The sequence below is a fragment of the Callithrix jacchus genome, chromosome 3 (genome assembly GCF_049354715.1).
Source record: "Callithrix jacchus isolate 240 chromosome 3, calJac240_pri, whole genome shotgun sequence".
Lineage (NCBI taxonomy): Eukaryota > Metazoa > Chordata > Mammalia > Primates > Cebidae > Callithrix > Callithrix jacchus.
In genome coordinates, this window is record NC_133504.1 from 129,765,726 (window position 1) to 129,787,024 (window position 21,299).

At 37.2% G+C, this 21,299-nt stretch overlaps 2 protein-coding genes across 2 annotated transcripts in view; one reads left to right on the plus strand and one right to left on the minus strand.

Annotated features, from left to right (window-relative positions):
• Positions 1 to 8,941: 8,941 nt before the first annotated feature.
• The window catches only part of STAP1 (signal transducing adaptor family member 1), a 40,753-nt gene continuing 28,395 nt past the window's right edge, over positions 8,942 to 21,299 (minus strand). The window contains exons 7-9 of the mRNA XM_035293633.3: positions 20,646 to 20,715; positions 17,759 to 17,855; positions 8,942 to 9,546 (exon numbers count right to left, since the gene is read on the minus strand). Of these exons, the coding sequence (XP_035149524.1) occupies positions 9,485 to 9,546; positions 17,759 to 17,855; positions 20,646 to 20,715 (229 nt within the window). The 3' untranslated portion in view covers positions 8,942 to 9,484. The remainder of the gene's footprint in view (positions 9,547 to 17,758; positions 17,856 to 20,645; positions 20,716 to 21,299) is intronic.
• On the plus strand, positions 12,197 to 12,781 carry LOC100386265 (histone H3.3A-like). Its single transcript, XM_008993251.6, has one exon. It carries the CDS (start codon positions 12,222 to 12,224, stop codon positions 12,630 to 12,632), a length of 411 nt encoding a protein of 136 aa, XP_008991499.1. The 5' UTR covers positions 12,197 to 12,221; the 3' UTR covers positions 12,633 to 12,781.

Here is a 21,299-nt window from a genome sequence, read left to right on the forward strand (position 1 = left end):
AAAACAGTTGGAGAGAAATAGTTGTGACCATGTAAAACCTAGAGGATCTTGTAAATCCCAGACTGCTGGTTAGGGATTTGTAAAGTCCATCTATTTTTAGATTTCAAAGCAGTTCTGTTACATGTCTGTAAGTTCCTCATAAATTGTCCCAAAGGTAGGACATGGAAATAAATGAATATCTTTATTTTTATTTTTTAATCTACTATGTCACATTCTGGTGATGTTATGGAACATTGAAAGAAGCAGCTATGTTTTAGAGTCCATTATTTTATAATTAGCAAAATGAAGACAGAAAATTGTTCTCTTGAGATTTTTAGGGAAAAAAAAAATCTTGTGACCTAAATCTTTCCACTCTAATGAATATAATTATAAATTCATTGTGATTGCAAATGTCTAATTTTATATAATCACTGTGTATGGGTTTAGTTATTTTACTTTTCACAGATTTAAAAACGTGTCATCATGATCTGAACGCTTTCTCTGAGAAAAAAATCAGAAAGTTGAGCTCTTGGGGATCAGAGTAAGTATCCATTGATAATATGTATTTATTTTGCTCTTTCTATGTCATACCTTTGTTTTTTAATTGAGGAATATATATTCAAATATGTATTCAAGAATACACAAAATACAAATATGCAGTTCAAGGAATAATTTTAAAGTTGCTATATAACTAGCACTTAGCTTAATAGAATATATTGAAAACAGTTCAGTAACTACCCATGTAGTTCCTTCCCAGTCACAACCAGCTCCCCTCCATATACCCTGTGGTAATTACCAATATCTTACCTTTTGTGATAATTGTCTCTTTATTTTTATAGTGTTAGCACCTATGTATGTAAACTTTAGCAATACAGTTTGCTTGTTTTTGAATTTTTATCCAAAATCATACATTCTTTTGTGGCTGCTTTTGTTCAACATGTGATTTATTCATGTTGGTTGTAGCTGTACTTCATTCTTCAATATTTCTGCCTAATTTGCCTGTGCATTAATATGCCACAATTTATTTACTGTAGACAATCGGGGAACTTTAAGTTTCAGGCAATTACAGTTTCACAATGAATATTATTTTATCTAACTCCTAGTACAAATAAAGTATATATCTAGGAGTCAAATTTTTTGGTCATAATATATTCATATCTTAAATTTTAATAGACAATTACAAATTTTTTCCTAAACATTAGTATGTTGGTTGTATTTGTGTTGCTATAAAGGAATACCTGAGAGTGGGTCGTTTATACAGAGAAGAGGTTTATTTGGCTCATGGTTCAGCAGGTTGTATTAGCATTGCCTGAGCATCTGCTCAGCTTCTGGTGAGGCCTCAGGAAGTTTGCGATCATGGCTGAAGTCAAAGGAGGAACTGGCATATCACATGGCCACAGGAGCAAGAGAGAAATAGGGGAGGTCCCAGATTCTTTTTAATAATCGAATCTCACATTAAGTCATGAGGCAAGAACTCGTTATCTCAAAGAGGGCACCGGGCCATTCATGAGGGATCCAACGTAACGCAAACACCTCCCACCAGTCCTCACCTCCAATATTGGGGATCATATTTTATCATGATATTTGCAGGGGACAAATATCCAAACTATGTTTCTGCATATCTTGGTCAATGCTGGTGTTAACAGATTTTTGTTTTAATTTTGCCAGTCTGGTGGAGGTGCAGTTATATCTCATTGAAGTTTCACTCTGCATTTCACTAATTACCTGTGAAGTTGAGAACTTTTTTCGCAAGTTTATTGGCCAATTTGACTTTCTGTTTTTGTAAAGTGTCTCATCAGGTCTGTCACACATTTTTGTTCTGTTGCTAATATTTTTCCTCATTGTTGGCTATATAGTTACAAATATCTTCTCCCATTCTGTGGTTTGCCTTTCTCTCCCTTATGATGTTCTTTGATACAAATAATTTATTAATGGTTAAGTACTGAGAAGTATCAGTCTTTTAAAATTAGAGTACCATTCCCTATTCTGGAGTCATGAAGATAGTCTTCTATATTGTCTTCTAAAAGTTTTAATTTTGCCTTTCATATTTAATTTTTTTATGAGGTATTAATTTAGTGTTTGCTAGGAGATGCCTCACCACCATTTACCGAAAAGTCTGGGTTTTATTCCTCCTTTCTATAATGCCACCAAAGTCATGTATTATATCCATATGTAAACACATCTGTTGATGAAAAGAGTCAAACTCTGTAAAATATTGTAAGAGATTTATTCTGAGCCAAATATGAGTGACCATGGCCTGTGACATAGCCCTCAGGAGGTCGTGAGAACATGTGCCCAAGGTGGTCAGTACAGCTTGGTTTTATATATTTTAGGAAGTCATGATACATCAATCAAATATGTTTAAGAAATATTTTGGTTTGGTTCAGAAGGGCAGGACAGCTCAAAGCAGGGGCTTCCAGGCTGTAAGTAAATGTAAAACATTTTCTGGATGACAACTGGTTGAGTTTATCTAGGATCAACAGAAAGGAAATGTTCAGGTTAAATAAGGGATTGTTGAGACCAAGTTTTATTGTGCAGAAGAAGCTCTCAGCAGACTTCAGAGAGCAGGTTGTAACATGTTTCTTATCAGACCTAAAAGGGTGTGTGGCTCTTGATTATCTCCTGGATCTGGAAAGGAAGGAAGGGGGAATAAAAAGGGGTGGGGGAAGGGGATTCTCTATAGAATGTGGATTTTTCCCACAAGGGATGGCTTTGCAGGGCCATTTCAAGAAGTGGCAGAGAAACCCCTATGTTTTGGGGTAAAATATTTTTATTTTCTTCCTTGTTATACTAGAGTCAGATTGGAAAGTAAGTCATGATATAAAGGTTAAATAAAACCCATCTGATGAGAATTTACGGTTTACAGAGCATGACTTCCCAGACCCCTTAGATAGGAATTTGGGCAACACAAAAAATCAGAGCTTAGTCCTCACATCTCGTTCTGAAATTTTTGTTCCCTTTTTTCTATCCCTGTGCTAGTATACCATCCTCATCATTGTAGTTGATATATTGTTGATAATTTGGCAAAACAAATCCTTCCAACTTATTGTTCTGTTAGAGTGTCTTTGTTATTCTTAGCCCCTTGTGTTTTCAGTTCTCAGTTTCTTTGCAAGCATGTAAATCTGTCATTCTTGCAGTTTTTAATTGTCTTGCTGAAATTTTCAGTCTCTTATCTGCTTCAATATGAAAAGCATAATTATTTTGTAGTCTGTATCTAATAATTCCAGAATCGAAACCCTCCTGTAGGTTTTGTTTCTTCTTATCTTCATTCTTATTGTCTTGTCTCCTTGTGTGCCTGGTTATCTTTAATTATTTGCCAATATTGTATTTGAAAAAACTGGAAATAACTTGATGCTCGAAATGATGTTTTCATCCACGCTTCTGCCAGGTACTTGGGCATTAGTAATTTAGAATTATTTTGATCCAATTTCAGAGACTGAGATTTTCCAGGTCACCTAGATGACTGAAAGCTGAGCCACACACTGTGGTAGTACTCTTCTGTTCATCCTTTTTTCTAGGTTTCGACCGTTCAGGGTTTCAAAGTGAGTTACCAGGCCCTCACCTCTTGACTGGCCCTGGACTCTACCTTTGAATCTTTAGCCCTTTACCTCTATCTAATCAGCTTCCCAGTGGCCTTTTGCAATCTAAAAATACTCCTAACACAGTTGTCCCAAATGAAGGGTTTATTTTTTTGAATTTCAGTCCTTTTCCAGATATTATTGGCATCATAATTATTCACCAACTTAGCTCTCTGCTGCCTTCCCACATTTTTGAAAACTATATTTTATCCAACTTTTCTAAATGTTCTCAAGTGAGAATATAAATCCAAATTACTTAGCTCACATTATTTCCTGTTGATTATGTGTGAAATACAGTTGATTTATTTGTGTTTCTTTTGTACCTGGAAACAATAAACTATTGATTTTGTAAATTATTTGCACAGTTTTTAAAATTTTTTCTTTCCTTTCTCTTTTTATTCATTTATTTATTTTTAATTTTTTTCAGACAAATTTCACTGTGTTGCCCAGGCTGGAGTGTAGTGGGGCAAACTCAGCTCACTGCAACCTCTGCCTCCTGGGTTCAAGCAATTTTCCTGCCTCTCCCAAATAGCTGGGACTACAGGCACCCACCACCATGCCTGGCTAATTTTTATATTTTTAGTAGAGATGAGGTTTCACTCTATTGGCTAGGTTGGTCTTGAACTCCTGACCTCGTTATCCACCTGCCATGACCTCCCAAAGTGCTGGGATTACAGGCATGAGCCACTGTGCCCAGGCCATTTTTTAAAATTTCTACATAACCTTAACTCCAAATAAAAACAGTTTAATCTTTTCTAAGATCCAAATTTTAGTTTTGTTGATCCTTTCTATATAGCATGTTTCCTATTCCATTAATTTCTGCCTTAATCAATATTATTTCTTTCTATTTTATTAGGGTATTTTTTACTATTCTGTTTCTAACTTGTTGAGTTGGGTTACTTTTTTCATTTTCAACTTGTCTTCCTTTTCAACATAAACATTTAAAAGTTATCTCTATACTAATGTAATATATTTACATTATACTCAACTTATAGCCATATTCCACAAATTTTGATACATAATGGCCATATTTAGTTAAAATATTTTCCTAATTTTCATTGGAATTTTCTCAGCTCTTTTATAGGAGAGTATTTCTTTTTTTTCAAACATGGGCTTTTCTAATTATGTTTTTTTGATATGCAGTATAATTGAATTTTTATCATAAAGAATCCTTCTGATTTTAATTATTTGAAATTACTTGAGACTTGCTTTATGTCCCAGAATATGGTGAATTTTAAAATAATTTTTATGCATTTGAAAACAGTATATTCTGTAGTCATTAGGGACGGTGGGAAGGGAAAAGTCTCTTCTTCATATCTTCAGCATTCTAGTCACCTAGTTTTTATTTCTGGGACCTAAAAACTAAAAACAAGCTATCTGATGTGTCTTTTAGGGTTGTTAATTGTGTTATTGAAATATTTTGTATCCTTACTGATTTTTAATATACCTATTATATTAAATATATACTGAAAGAAGTATGTTATAAAATCACCTACTATGATCTTGATCTGCCTCCTCCTTGTATATGTCTTATATATTTTGAGGATAACTATTAAGTACATGTAGATTGTTTAACATGTTACATTTTTCTGATGAATTATATCTTATCACTATGCAGTGTATCTGTAATGTTTTGCGTTAAAATTTGTTTTCTCTACAGCTATACCAGCCTTCCTTTAGTCAGTATTTTCAGAGTAACTTCTTTCATCAGTTTACTTTTCATCTTTCTGTATTTTTATGTTTTAAATGTGTATCTAGTAAACAAAATAGATTTAGGATTTTAGTGGAGTTTTTTGTTTTGTTTATTTTTATATCCAGAGTCCCTCTTAGGTTGCCCAGGTCAAAGTGCAGTGGCTCAAATGGTCCTCCTGCCTCAGCTTCCTAAGTAGCTGGGGATACAGATATGTACCACCGCACCTGGCTTTTATTATTATTATTTTTAATCTAATAGAATAATCTTTGTTATTAACTGGAACACTTACACCATGTGCATTTAATATAATTACCAATATATTTAGATTTGTTTCTGCCATTTTATTTTGTATTGAGAGAGATTAGGATTTTTGTTTTAGATTAGGGATTAGGTTTTTGTTTAACATATTTTGTGATTCTTTTTCTCTCTTTTCTTGCCTTTTAAAATTAGTATTGACTTACTATACTATTCTGTTTTTGCCAGTTATTGTCTCTCAACTCCAGACTCACATATCTGTATTCTGGTACTTTGTGGCTGGAACTTTTTGCAAACTGTGCTTTTCCTTTGGCATCTGGCTTGTTTTTAGGTCCCACAAAGAAAGAGTACTAAGAGACTGGAATGCTTAGGATATGGAGAAGAGACTTTTCCCCTTCTCATTAGCCTCCCAATATTGTCAGCATCACCTCAGCAGTGGCTCTTGTTTTAGCAGCTGTGGTTGCTTTCCAGACTCCAACTTTTCTCTGGCATTCTGCAGGGTGTCTCTTAAAGGCTTCTAGGTTCTATTCCATCTTTTTGTCTTTAATAATTTTGTCCCTAATGGACATTTTCAATTCTCTCAAAACCTATTTACCAATTCCTTTACTAATCCAATTCTCTTAATATAGATGATATGGTGTGTCCTCCTTGAGCAATACACATTGTTTTCTCTTTACTAGTTTGTCTTTTAATAATTACTCTATATTCTATCATACATATTCAAATTAAATAAGACTAAAGTTAATCATTAGCTTTATCTTTTGGCAAGTTATATTTTCCAAAAATGACTACAGCAATATTTTCAACATTACATACTCTTCTAGAAGCTTACTACACTGTAGTCCCCTTTAGACCTCTGAGGTAACGTCATAAAAGGATATGTAGCTGGCTTCCTCTTGGCTCTCTCTCACTCTTTTACTTGCTCTCTCTTGGAAACCTCACCTTTGGAACCTAGACACCATGTCGTGTGGAAGCTCAAACTAGTGCAGATGGAGAACGTCTGATGCTCCCAGCCTGCAGGCAGCATCAGGTGTCAGACATGTGAGTAGGCAAACTTTCAAATGATTCCAGGCCCTAGACTTCACAGAGCAGAAACAAGCCGTTCTTACTGTGCTGTGCTATGCTATGCCAAACTCTTGACCCACTGAATCCATGAACATGGCTTGTTTATGCAACTATTTAGAGTTATTTATTATCTAGATATAATAACTAGAGCAACTCTTTAATTTCCAGGTTACATACTGTTGTCATATATTTTATCTGTACTGTGTGTCTTAATTCTGTTGTCATGTACTTTAATGTTCTTTAATTCTGGTTTTTAATGTAGTCAGTGTTTGTATTTATACATACACACACACACACACACACACAGACACACATAACTTTATTTGCTCTTCATTATTTTTGTATCTAAGGCTTACTGCTATAGGCTGAACATTTATGTCTTCCCCCAAATATATATGTTGAATTTCTAATCTTCAAGATGGAGATGGGGACTTTGAGAGGTGATTAAGTCATGGAGGCAGAGCCCTTATAAAAGAGGCTCTGACACCTCTCACCTCTACTAGATGAGGACACAGCAAGAAGGGGCCATCTTGGAGCCATCTTGGTGGGCCCTCACGAGACACTGCATGTACCAATGCCTTGATCTTGGACTTTCCAACCCCTAGAAATAAATTTCTATCATCTATAAGCCAGTTTATCATGTTTTGTTACTGCAGCCCAAATGGACTAAAACACCATCTGGAATAAATTTTTATCTGAACTTACTTTAGAATTTCATTTTGTGAGAGTCTGCTGGTAGCATACTTAACTGATTATTTGTTTTCTGAACATATCTGTATATTTCTTCATTCTGCAAAGATTTTTGTTGGCTATAGATGCCTAATTTGGACTTTATTATCTTTCAGCACATGGGAGACATTTTTTCATTCCCTCACGACTTCCTCTATTGCTTTTGAGTCCGCTGTCATGCTAACACTTATACCTTTAAAGAAATGTCTTTTTTTTAAATCAGCTTTGGTTTTATCCAATTTAATTAATATATGTCTGGGTATGAATTTTTTATTAATCCTGCTTAAGATTTATTGAGCTCTTTAAATCTGGATTTGTCTTCATTACTAGTTCTGGAGATGTTCTCAGATACTACTCCTTCACATGTAACCACTTTATTCTCGTCTATGGAGATTCTCATTAAACATGACAGACCTTCAGTGTTTATCAGCCTCTCTTCTGTATTTTCCAGTTGTTCTTTCTTGTCCTGCTTTACTCTGTATAATTTCTTTTAACCCATATTCCAATTTACTTACCTCTTCATCTGTTTCTTATCTACTTACAGTCATCTGTTTCCCTTGACCATTACTTTTCCATTTATTGCATTCAACCACAATGCCTCACCAACTTTAAGAATCTACTTTTTAAAAGTTTTTTTTATATTAAGCACCCTGATTTCTTAGAGAATGCAAGAATTCACTCAACATTTTGAAATGTTAAGAAATTAGAGCTCTTTAGTCTCTTATCTATATTTTGACCAACTCAATTGGAAACCCCTTGAGAATAATATATATGTGCTTCTTTTGTAATTTTTACATCAATTAACACAGTGATTTATATAAATAATACATTTCAATAAATACTTATATTAAATGTTCAGGCTTTATGTCCCAACTCTTATCATATTTATGATTCCTAATTAATTGACACTGCCTTTCCATGTAAAAGAAAGCCTTACTTTATTTTGCATATATTGCTACACAGATTATTTATCTTCATAATACAGTAAATCTTAAAGAACTGGTTCTCAAATTTGTTATGTATAGCAATTACCTGTGGTGTGCACTTAAAAGGCAGATTTCTGGACCAGCCCCAGCCCCCCTCCCCAACTCCTGAAATTATAATTCAGTAAGTCTGAGAGAACTCTGCATATTTTTAGGAATCCTAGGGAGCTCACTGAATTCGTTTGCTAGGATTGTCATAACAAATACCACATATCATGTGGATTAAAGGACACAAATTTATTTTTTCGCAGTTCTAGAAGCTAGATGTTCAAGGTTTTGGCCAGGTTGTTTTTTTCCCCCATGAAGCCTCTCTCCTTGACTTGTCAATGGCTGTTTTCTCCTTCTGTCTCACAAACTCTTTCCTCTGTAGAATATAGACCATATCTTTTTTTTCTTAGTTGATTCTGTGATTCCCAAATTGAATAACCATCAAAATCAATTTAAAAGTTTGCTTTTGAAGAAAAAAAAATTATGAAAAAAAATCCCTGTGATTTTGATTCAGTAGATGTAGTCTGGGGCTGATGGTTCTGTATTTTTAAAAACTGAGTATTTATAATCAGGCTCATCGTACTTATGAAACAAGATGATGTGAGGAAGTACCATCTTTGTGAGGAAGTAATGGGTTGATTTTGAAGTGTAAAAAGATGACATCAGGGAGAAACATGGGAATGGATACATTTATTTCCATTAACAAAAAAAATGTGGTATATAGTATTTCCATTGGAAAGGGCTTCTCCTGGTACATTTCATGTCTCTAACTTCCAACTAGGTAATTAAAATGCGTATTTGATCAATTAGTCAAATCAGATTTCAACAAAACTTAGGTTTTCTGGGAATTAGTAGGATTTAGAACTAGAGAAACTGCTGTGGGAATTGTATAGAGGAAATGTATTTAATTGAGGCCTAAAGAAAGAAAACCTCCATCTAGAAAGTACTATGTATTTTCAGCTTATGTCAGTGCATGGGAATGTGTATATCTGCAGGTTACCACCACAGCGATAGTCTCTGGTTTCCCTGTGAATCGGTTTTGTTCTGATAAGATAATGAAATTGTATGGTACAATGTTTAATTCTAATTCTGGTGTTCAAGTGAATGACTTGGAAATCAGCATCAGGAGAATATAGGTAATTCTCTTTAAAAGTATAATCTTTGTTTTGAAATATAAATTACCAAGATACACAAAGGAGCTTTCACATTGTATTTCATGCAATGTGTGGACTTTTCTTCAACTTTTCACTTCTCCCTTTCATATTGGGTTCTTGACCTAGAAATTGTGGGTAGAAAAACTTAATTAGAGAACCAATATTGTAGAAAAAGGTGGTTCTTTATTTTCGGTGAGTTGATTTTCCTGCTTGTGCTTGGAACATTGCTGGTGTGCTAGTAAATGTTAGGAAAATAAATACTGATGCTTTTTTACATTTTATTTTGTCCTGGACTTGTAATTTTATTCCTAATATTTTTTTTCTTTATCTTTAGCTTAATATCAGTTACCTGCCTTATATTTTTAAAGGCGCTCTTAGTTTAAACTGCATATTTCTGGAGTTGGGAAATATCTTTGACCATTCTTGTTCCATTGTTGTTCTTTTGGTGTAAGAGAGAGCTGAATGCTGACATGGGTTAACTGGGATATATTTTATTACATATTAACTTTTTCCAAATCTCCATATTTGAACCCTTTCCTGCTCTACAACTCCCATTTCCTAACTCAAGGTAAATTGAAGTTTAATGTACTAGCAGTCTCACTGTGCCCCAACCATCTATGAGTCCAAATTCCTGAAGCAATTTTAGGGTTCCACAAAGTTTTCTTAAAAGGTCAGCATTATTTGTCAAGATAAGTTTTGATCTTTGAGTAGCTTTTCTTAGAAAGTCCTGCTTTCATTCTCATGTACTTTTCCATCTTTCTGCTTTCGAAAGGATATATGTTACTCTACAGATGATATTCTAATTATTTAAAGTCTTTCTTCACATGCCCTCTAATTCCATCTGTTCTTATGTCATTCCCCAGTCCCTATACAAAGGAATCTGAAATGCACTGAGGTTGAGTATTTTGTTCCTTATCACAAAGCAAACTGAACAAGTTCAGTCACATACCAGTAGCAGTTTAGTTGTCTGTTTCTAAAGTCATTGGCATTTTACATCAATAGTGGTTTGGTTTTTTTTTTTTAGTATTTCTATTGTCTATTTTTTTTCATGGCCCTGCCCTAAGGGTGGCCCCTAGTCAAGATGCAGCCTGTGGCAGTGGCAGCATGGGCACCTAAAATCCCATGAGAAAATTCATCCTTCCATTCAGAGAAATTGGGAAAAGTGGATAGAGGGGAGAATTGGAATTACATTTTTCTCTTTCCTATCACTAATTTCTTGGAGAGATTGGGGCAGCTGCAGTCTCAGAACTGCAATTACAGCACAGGTGTCATTAATAAGCTCCATCATTCTAGCAAGAACACCAAGAAAAAAAGACCCTTGGTGGCTGGAGAGTATGGAGAAATCCCAGAGAGGTGGCAGCTGGAAAAGAGTTATCTCCTAGTTCTGAAGTGACACAAGTTCCAGGCTCTCCCCTGAATTGTGCATGCACAGAACCAGATACAAAACAGATGCCAAAGGCTTTGACAACTAAGGTGTAAACCACAACCAAGTCCCAGGCTGATGATTCATGAGACATACGGAAAACAGCATAACAGAGGCTTTGAAAACTGAAGTAATGTTGGAATTGCTTCCCACAGAAAGTGAGACAGAACTGGTTCAATCTAATCAGGATGGTTACCTGCTTTTAAAACATGCTCCAGAGAATTTTAACAGGAACCAGATGCTCATAATGTAATATTCAAAATGTCCAAGACACCATTCAGAATTACTTGATATATGAAGAACCAGGAATTACTTGATATACAAAAAGCTAGAGGAATGTAACCAATTTCCTAATTTTTTTTTTTTTTTTTTGAGACGGAGTCTTGCACTGTTGCCCAGGCTGGAATGCAGTGGTGCGATCTCGGCTCACCGCAACCTCCACCTCCCAGGTTCAAGTGATTCTCCTTGCCTCAGCCTCCCAAATAGCTGGGATTACAGATGCATGCCACCATGCCTGGCTAATATTTTTTTGTATTTTTAGTAGAGATGGAGTTTCACTATGTTGGCCAGGCTGGTCTTGAACTCTTGACCATGATCATGATCTGCCTCCCTCAGCCTCCCAAAGTGCTGGGATTACAGGCATGAGCCACTGTGCTCAACCCAATTCCCCAATTATCAAGGGAAAAGACAATGGATGCCAACACTAAGATAACCAAGATGTTGAAATTATCAGATGGAGACCTTAAAGCAGCTATGCTTCATTAGGTGGTCATAAACACTCTTGAAATGAAGATAAAGATAGATGTCCTCAACAAAGAAATAAAAGCTATAAAAACCCAGTGGAGGCTGGGCACGGTGGCTCACGCCAGTAATCCCAGCATTTTGGGAGGCTGAGGCAGGTGGATCACGAGGTCATGAGTTCAAGACCAGCCTGGCCAAGATGGTGAAACCCCGTCTCTAGTAAAAATACAAAAATTAGCTGGGCATGGTGGTGGGTCCCTGTAATCCCAGCTACTGAGGAGGCTAAAACAGGGAATTCCTTGAACCTGGGAAGTGGAGGTTGCAGTGAGCCGATCACACCACTGCACTCCAGCCTGGGTAACAGAGCAAGACTCCATCTCAAGAAAAACAAAAGAAAACCAAAAACCCAATGGAGGGAGGAGGTAGAGCTAGATGGCCAAATAGAACCCTCCAGCTATCCCAACAGGAACCCACCAAATTAAACAACTGTCCACACTAGAAAGCACCTTAATAACCAAAAAATCGGTGTTCGCAGCCGCCGCCGCGCCGCCGTCGCTCTCCAACGCCAGCCGCCTCTCGCTCGCCGAGCTCCAGCCAAAGGAGAAGGGGGGTAAGTAAGGAGGTCTCTATACCATGGCTCGTACAAAGCAGACTGCCCGCAAATCTACCGGTGGTAAAGCACACAGGAAGCAACTGGCTACAAAAGCCGCTCGCAAGAGTGCGCCCTCTACTGGAGGGGTGAAGAAACCTCATCATTACAGGCCTGGTACTGTGGCACTCCGTGAAATTAGACGTTATCAGAAGTCCACTGAACTTCTGATTCGCAAACTTCCCTTCCAGCGTCTGGTGCGAGAAATTGCTCAGGACTTTAAAACAGATCTGCGCTTCCAGAGCGCAGCTATTGGTGCTTTGCAGGAGGCAAGTGAGGCCTATCTGGTTGGCCTTTTTGAAGACACCACCCTTTGTGCTATCCATGCCAAACGTGTAACAATTATGCCAAAAGATATCCAGCTAGCACGCCGCATACGTGGAGAGCGTGCTTAAGAATCCACTATGATGGGAAACATTTCATTCTAAAAAAAAAAAAAAATTCTCTTCTTCCTGTTATTGGTAGTTCTGAACGTTAGATAATTTTTTTTCCATGGGGTCAAAAGGTACCTAAGTATATGATTGCAAGTGGAAAAATAGGGGACAGAAATCAGGTATTGGCAGTTTTTCCATTTTCATTTGTGTGTGAATTTTTAATATAAATGCGGAGACGTAAAGCATTAATGCAAGTTAAAATGTTTCAGTGAACAAGTTTCAGCGGTTCACCTTTATAATAATTATAAATAAACCTGTTAAATTTTTCTGGACAATGCCAGCATTTGGGTTTTTTTAAAACAAGTAAATTTCTTATTGACGGCAAAAAAAATAAATAAATAAATAAAATAACCAAAAAATCAGGTGAGCAATTACAGTACTTGGTTTTAACATCATAGCAATGAAAGAGACACTGAAGAGGGTAGGAAAAATAGTCTTGAATTGTCAGCCTGGTTTCTTCCCCCATCTTCCGGCAGTGGCTGCTGGTACAGAGAGAAAATCTGTGTGCTTAGGAAAAGGAGTGGACAGTGACTGTGGCACTTTGCATTGGAACTCAGTGCTACATGTCACAGGAGAAAACAGCATATGGCAGAATTCAGCCAGGGCTACAGAGGGGAGCATTTAGATGAGCTCTAGCCAGAGAGGAATTGTCCACCCAGTGGTCAGAATCTGATCTCTGAATAGTCTCAACACCACAGGCTAAAGTGATCTGGGGTTCTAAATAAACTTGAAAGGCAGTTTAGGCCATAAAGACTGAGGGTCCTGGGTAAGTCCTGTACCATGCTGGGCTTGAAGCCAGGGCCTAGATGGCATTTCTGGACCCTCCCCGGGTCAGAGAGGAGCCCCTTACCCTAAATGGAGAGAACTAGGCCTGGCAGCATTCACCACAAACTGACTGAAGATCCCTTGGGTCTTGAGTGAACATCGGTGGTAGCCAGGCAGCACTCACACAGGCCTGTGACGGTGGTAGCCATGGGGAGAGACTCTTTCTGCCTGAGTAAAGAGTAGGAAGGACTTTGTCTTGTACCTTGGGTGCCAGTTCAGCTGCTGTGGAATAGAGCACCAAGTAGATTGCTAAGATTCATAACTCCAGGCCCTGGCTCCTGGATGGCATTTCTTGACTCACTCTGGTCTGGCATGGGGGAGCTCACCAATCTGAAGGGAAGGACACAAGCTTGGCTGGATTAGCCACTTGCCGAATAAGCCCTTGAGCCTTCAGTGAACATCAGATGTAATCAAATAATGATCACCATTGGCATTGGCCAAGACTCAGTACTGTGCTGGCTCCAGGTATGACCCAGCACAGTCAGAGTGGTGGTGGCCACAGGAGTGCTTGTGTCCACCTCTCCCCCATCTCCAGGCAGCTCAGCACAGAGACAGATAGAGAGAGAGACTCCATTTGTTGGGGGGGAGTAAGGGAAGAGAACAAGAGTCTTTGCCTAGTAGACCAGGACATTCTTTTGGATATTACCCAAGACCATCAAGGCAGTACCTCTACAAGTCTGCAAGAGTCACGGTGTTCCTGGGCCCAGGTGCCTCCTAATGTACATGTGGCTGCAGTGACCAAAGACATAGATTAGAACACTCAATTCTTTTTGAAGACTGGGAAAATCTTTCCAAGAAAGATGGCTACAAACACGCACATACTGTGAAGACTAGAATTCCTAACTCTTTACTGCCCAGACATCAACACAAGCATCAAGACCATACAGGTAAATATGACCTTACCAAATGAACTAAGTCACCAGTGACTAATTCTAGAGTGATAAAGATATGTAAACTTTCAGGCAGTGAATTCAAAATAGCCATTTTGAGGAAGCTCAATGAAAAGAAAACACAGAGAAGGAATTCAGAATCCTGCCACATAATTTAACAAAGAGATTGAAATAATTTTTAAAAGTCAAGCAGAAATTCTGGACCTGAAAAATTGACATTCTGAAGGATACATCAGAGTCTCTCCAACAGCAAAATTGATCAAGTAGAAGAAAGAATTACTGAGCTTAAAGACAGGCTATTTGAAGATACAGAATCAGAAGAGACAAAAGAAGAAAGAATAAAAAGGAATGAAGCACACCTACAATATCCTGAAAAAACAAAAAGCCTCAAAAGATCAAATCTAAGAGTTATTGGTCTTAAAAATAAGATTGAGAGAGATACCAAGGTAGAAAGTGTATTCAAAGTAATAACAGAACTTTCCAAATTTAGAGAAAGGTATAAATATTCAAGTACAAAAGGTTATAGAACACCTAGCAGATTTAACCCAAAGAAGACTACTTCAAGACATTTAATATTCTAACTCCCAAGGACAGGAAAAAAATATCCTAAAAGCAACAAGAGAAATGCAACAAATAAAATACAAAGGAGCTCCAATACATTTGGCAGCAGACTTCTCAGTGGAAACCTCATAAGCCAGGAGAGCATGACATATTTAATGTGCAAAAGGAAAAAAAAAAACTTTTCTACCAGAAAGTATAGCCACTGAAAATATCCATCAAACATGAAGGAGCAATAAATACTTCCCTAGACAGACAAAAGCTGGGCGATTTCAATGCCAGACTCGCCCTACAAGAAGTGCTAAAGAGAGTTCTTCAATCTGATAGAAAAGGACATTAATGAATGATAAGAAATCATCTGATTTCTTTGGAACAAAACTAACTGGTAATAATACACAGACAAAACAGAATAGTAAAACACCATAATTGTCATGTGTAAGCTACTTATATCTTAATTAGAAGACTAAAAGATGAACCAATCAAAAATAACTACAATTTTTCAAGACATCCACAGTATAAAAGGATAGTTATGAGGCACAGTGGCTCATGCCTGTAATCCCAGCATTTTGGGAGGCTGAGGTAGGTGGATTGCCTGTGGTCAGGAGTTCAAGACCAGCCTGGCCAACATGGGTGAAACCTTGTCTCTACTAAAAATACAAAAATTAGTTGGCCATGGTGGCAGGTGCCTGTAATCCCAGCTACTTGGGAGACTGAGGCAGGAGAATCACTTGAACCTGGGAGGCAGAGTTTGTGGTGAGCGGAGATTGCACCATTGCACTCCAGCCTGGACCACAAGAGTGAAAAGGAAGAAAAAAGAACAAAGTGTAGGTATGAAGTTAAAAGTATCGAGCTATTATTAGTTTCTATTTGTTTGTTTGTTTCTGCAGTCAATGTTGTCATCAGTTTAAGATAATAGGTCATAAGATGTTATTTGAAAGCTTCGTCGTATTTCAAATTTAAAAACAACACTCACAAAAATAAAAAAAAAAAGATGCCACCAGAGAAAATCACCTTCACAAAAAAAGAAAAAGGAAAGAAGGTAGAAGGAAGAGAAGACCACAAAATAATGACAAAATAAGTAACAAAATGGCAGTAGTAAGTCGTTATCAATAATACGTTGAATATAAATGGACTAAACTCGTCAATCAAAAGACACAGAGTGGCTGAATGGATAAAAAACAAGACTCACCAATCTGTTATCTACAAGAAACATACATCACCTATAAAGGCACACATAGACTATAACTAAAGAGAGGGAAAAAGATATTCCATGCAAATAGAAATCTAAAATCAGGAGTAGTTATATGAGACAAAATATATTTCAAGTCAAAAATTAGGAAAGAAAATGACTATATAATGATCAAAGAGTCAATTCAGCAAGAAGACACAATTGTAAATATATATAATATATATGCACCCAACACTGGGCACCCATGTATGTAAAGCAAATATTATTAGAGCTTAAGAGAGAGATAGACCCCAATACAATAATAGCTAGAGATATCAACATCCCATTTTCATCTATACAAAATCAACAAACATCAGACATAATATGCATTATAGACCAAATGAACCTAATAGATATGTACAGAACATTTCATTCAGCATCTTCAGAATACATATTTTTGTCCTCAGAAAATGGATTATTTTCAAGGATAGACCATATGTAAGGCCACAAAACAAGTCTCTAAAGTATTCAAAGGTCGGGCACGGTGGCTCATGCCTGTAATCCCAGCACTTTGGGAGGCCGAGGCAGGCGGGTGGATCACGAGGTCAAGAGATCAAGACCATCCTGGTCAACATGGTGAAACCCCGTCTCTACTAAAAAATACAAAAAATTAGCTGGGCATGGTGGCGTGTGCCTGTAATTCCAGCTACTCAAGAGGCTGATGCAGGAGAATTGCCTGAACCCAGGCGGCGGAGGTTGCCATGAGCCGAGATCGCGCCATTGCACTCCAGCCTGGGTAACAAGAGCAAAACCCCATCTCAAAAAAAAAAAGGGGACTTGTTTTGATAACTAAATCCAAAAAAGCTGAAAATATTTTCTCTCTCCTGCTTACAGTTTGCCAGTGACCATGTGTACCAATAACTGTTGCACAGGATAGAGAGAGACTATTACATTCAACCTGGCTTGCTCTGACTGAAATTGGACTGCAAAGACAGGCAGTTTCAGGGGTGTGTAAACTGTGCAGTTACATAGGGTCTCATGCTCGGTTTAATGGTTTGCTATAACTGTTTTTGGAATTCTTAATTTATGAACAAGGGGCTGGCAAATTCTGCAGCTGGTCATAACTACAATCTTTATCTGTAATTCCTCACCACCCACTCATTCCTTGTAATTTTGCAATCTGACTTCTGCCTTCATAGTGGAATAAAATTTCTCTTTCAAGTCATCTATTGGCTAATCACCAGTTCCCACCATCTCTTCTTAATCTTCATTCATTTTATCTTGTATTAAGCATCTTTGTTGATGGACTATACCTTTAAATTCCACTTAGTTTCCATTAACTTACATGATTATGGTTTTCTCTTACCTCTGATTTTGTTTGATAAAGCTGAGTAGAATGATAGAATAAAGCTATAGTGATAATACATACCTCAGGGTTTTCCATTCCCTAGAATGCACTCATACTCTATTCACAATACATATTTGTACTTTCCTGTTTTCACAGACTGAACGACAAAATGATTTCCAAATGGACAAATTTAAAGGCTAAACTACAGTTCCTGCCTGACTGGTACAATAAATGATAGGCAGAGTTTCAGGAATTGTGTTTTGTTTCGTTTAATATAGCAATTAAGTGAAGAACATACCAGTGTTTTCATCTGTTGAACATATAAATGGCCGTAAAGTTCCTCGAGTCTCCTTCACAAAATAATCAATGACACTGAAAAGGTTTGGAAGTGTTACCTGTATGAATAGAGAGTGAGAGAAAACAGCGTCACCTGGGTAAAAATGGAGTAAGAGAAGGCTCACAGTTGGAATCTAGTGGAGATTACTTTCATTACTCCACTTCAATGGATTACTCTATGACCATAGTTTTATATATCCATGTGTCTTATTTCTCCTTTTTAATTGACCATATGTCCATTCTCTGTTGAGGAATTACACCCTTTCCCATTGAAGACAATCTGGTAGACAATAGTTATGTACCTTGCTCTCCCTCAATTAAAGCGTAAGAATGTAAGCCAGGTGTAGTGGCTCACACCTGTAATCCCAGCATTTTGGGAAGTGCAGGTGGGAGAAACACTTGAGACCAGGGTCAGACCAGCCTAAGCAACATAGCGAGATCCTGTCTCTACATAATTGAAAAAATTAGCTAGGTGTGGTTGCTCACACTTGTAATGTCAGCTACTCAGGGAGCAGAGGCAGGAGGATTCCTTGAGTCCAGGAGTTTGAGGCTGCATGAGTTATGATAGTGCCACTGCACTGCAACCTGGGTGACAGGGTAAGACCCTGTCCTAAAAGGGGGAGCAAAAGATTGTGACTCAAGTTAGGCCAGAAAATGCTTTCTTTCTGAAATTTGAACTTGAGTAGAAGAACAGTGAAGGATAGCATTTTCCTAATCAGATGATTCTTAGCACAAGTTGCTTCCTAGTCCCTGAATCAACTTGTTTCCAGACATTCTATGTTCTTTCTTTTTTTTTGAGACAAAGTCTCACTCTGTTGCTTAGGCTAGAGTGCAATGGCACAATCTCGGCTCACCGCAACGTCCGCCTTCTGGGTTCAAGCAATTCTCCTGCCTCAGCCTCCAGTAGCTGGGACTACAGGCGTGCACCACCATGCCCAGCTAATTTTTGTATTTTTAGTAGAGACAGGGTTTCACCTTGTTGACCAGGATGGTCTCGATCTCTTGACCTCGTGATCCACCGGCCTCGGCCTCCCAAAATGCTGGGATTATAGGCGTGAGCCACCACGCCCGGCCCATATTTTTAGTATCTTTGGTAGAGACGGGGTTTCACCATGTTGGCTAGGCTGGTCTTGAACTCCTGATCTCGTGATCCACCTGCCTCAGCTTCCCAAAGTGCCGTGATTACAGCTGTAAGCCATTCTATGTTCTTATAATAAATTTATGTTTGCTTAAGTTAGCTATAGTTGGTTTCTTCTGCTTTAAAGCAAATAACCTTTAAAACCAGAGAATTTAAGCATTTTAATATTTTATTGTAACAGGATAATTTGCTTGTCTAGGAGTAGATAAAATATATCTCTACCCCAAAGTAATATTTTATACAAGTGATATCAGATTAAATATATCAGAATATACCAGATAACATTGAAAAGGAAAATGAATTCCTGAGCCAGGCACAGTGGCACGCATCTGTAGTCCCAGCTACTTGGGAGGCTGAAGTAGGAGGATCATGTGAGCACAGTAGTTTCAGGCTGGCACTATGACTGCGCCTGTGAACAGCCACTGTGCTCAAGCCTGGGCAACATAGCAAGACGCCTGTCTCTAAAGAGAACTTCACAAAAATACAACCTTATTGAGGGGTTGAGGGGTACTGCTGTGGAGGGTGAAAAATGAAAGAATAATACAGGCTGTTAGTTTTCCTTACACTGCAGACTGTATAAGCTAATGACAGAAATGAACCCCAGTTCACCAGTTACAAAGATGACATATTATTCTTCCTTGTCAATTGCTTTTAGTCACTTATTTATTTGGATTACCCTTTAGCAATCTAGTTCTCTGCCTTCTTTATTGAATTTTATTTTAAAAGTCCTGTCAGGAATGGATCTGAGAACTGAGAAGCTTTGGGAGGCATTTATGCAAAGATGTAAGTGTGCTGTATGAATCAGCAGCTGCCTTGCTCTCTAAGAATTATGACCAAAATATAAGAAATTCAACCACACTGTTCCTTTTTCTATTTAATCAACACCATGGGCCCAGAGAAGCAGAGGAACTAGGTAAATATAAATATCTTCAAGACCCATCAGTTCTATTTAAGTGATATCCAGAGACATCTTTCCTGACTCAATCTTCCCATTACTACAGCCGAAAATCACAGAACTATATAGAGTCTCTTTTTCAGCATTCTGAAACATAGGCCACATCACCACATTCTCATTAGTGCAGAACAGTGTAAATACCAATCACCTCACTTGTACAAAAGGCATAACAATATCTACCTCAGGGTAATGATAACAATTACATTGGATGATATATGTCAAGTGCTTAGCTGTATCATTATGCCCATGATAAGTCAGCTAGGGTGAGAGAAGAGTTGAAGACAAATAAGAAATCCTTTCTTCACTACTATTTTAAGAGAGGATTTCTGAACTTCAGCATTACAGGTATTAGAGGATTAGGCATTTACAGATTTCTTCCCATTAGAAATAAACATATTTGAAGATTTATAATTGGAGAATGTTTAACAAAAATATCTTTCTTTCCATGAAAAAATTATTCCCACTGTTCTTCTTTTCTGCAAATTTTTCTCTGCAAAGATTTGCAGAGAAAGAAAAGTGGAAAGAATTTTTAGAAGCAAATTGTCTTTTACTCTGTCTCACCCACCTATTCTTGAATCTCGCTTTTCACCCTATATGTCTGCCATGTTCAGGGCTCCTTAACTTAACTGGTTTTCATTTTATTTATTTATTTATTTATTTATTTATTTATTTATTTATTTATTTATTTTGACAGCACTAGGAGGCTATAAGGAATTAGGAGGATGGTCATCAACAACAATAAAAATAGCTACTTACAGGTTTTTCCAGTTCAATAGTGTAGTTCTGTCCTACGCTCATCACTTTGTAGTGCTTGATTCTTGGCATGCTACAATGAAACAAATCGTTAGTCTCTATTTTATTATACAATTGGGTGAATGCAAACTAAAGTAAACATAAAATATCACCTGTATAATCAACCTATGTTCTCATGACTGTAATTTGGCAAAAAATAAAAACAAAAAATCCTTGGTGGTTTGCAGTGTGTCTTTTTGTGGGGGCTACTCAGTAGGAATATAGGCAATCTGGGTCATTGAGTGGGTGAATGAGAAAGAATAAACAGAAAAAAAAAGGAATCAAGAATTAAAAATCTTTCATGTAGAAATAATTTTATTTAATGTCAGTAACCTAGAAAGTAAACAACATAATAAAATTCTATATAGGTATATAAAAATCAAATATATATTCTCCATATTAAAAGAGAAGTAGAAAGAATTATTAAAAGTACATTGGTTTCTACTCTACATTATCACTAATCCAACCAGAAGGCACTGAATAGCTGTTATTCATATTAACTCATATATCACTGTGACTATCTCCTAACTTTGGGGCTGACTTAGAGAGATGGAAAATACTGGGTCTTAGGCACTATATGAACATATAGATGAGAACGTAAGTACAATACATGAATTG

Coding starts and splice junctions, on each gene's coding strand:
- LOC100386265 (XM_008993251.6), top strand. CDS start 12,222: ATGGCTCGTACAAAGCAGACTGCCCGCAAATCTACCGGTGGTAAAGCA.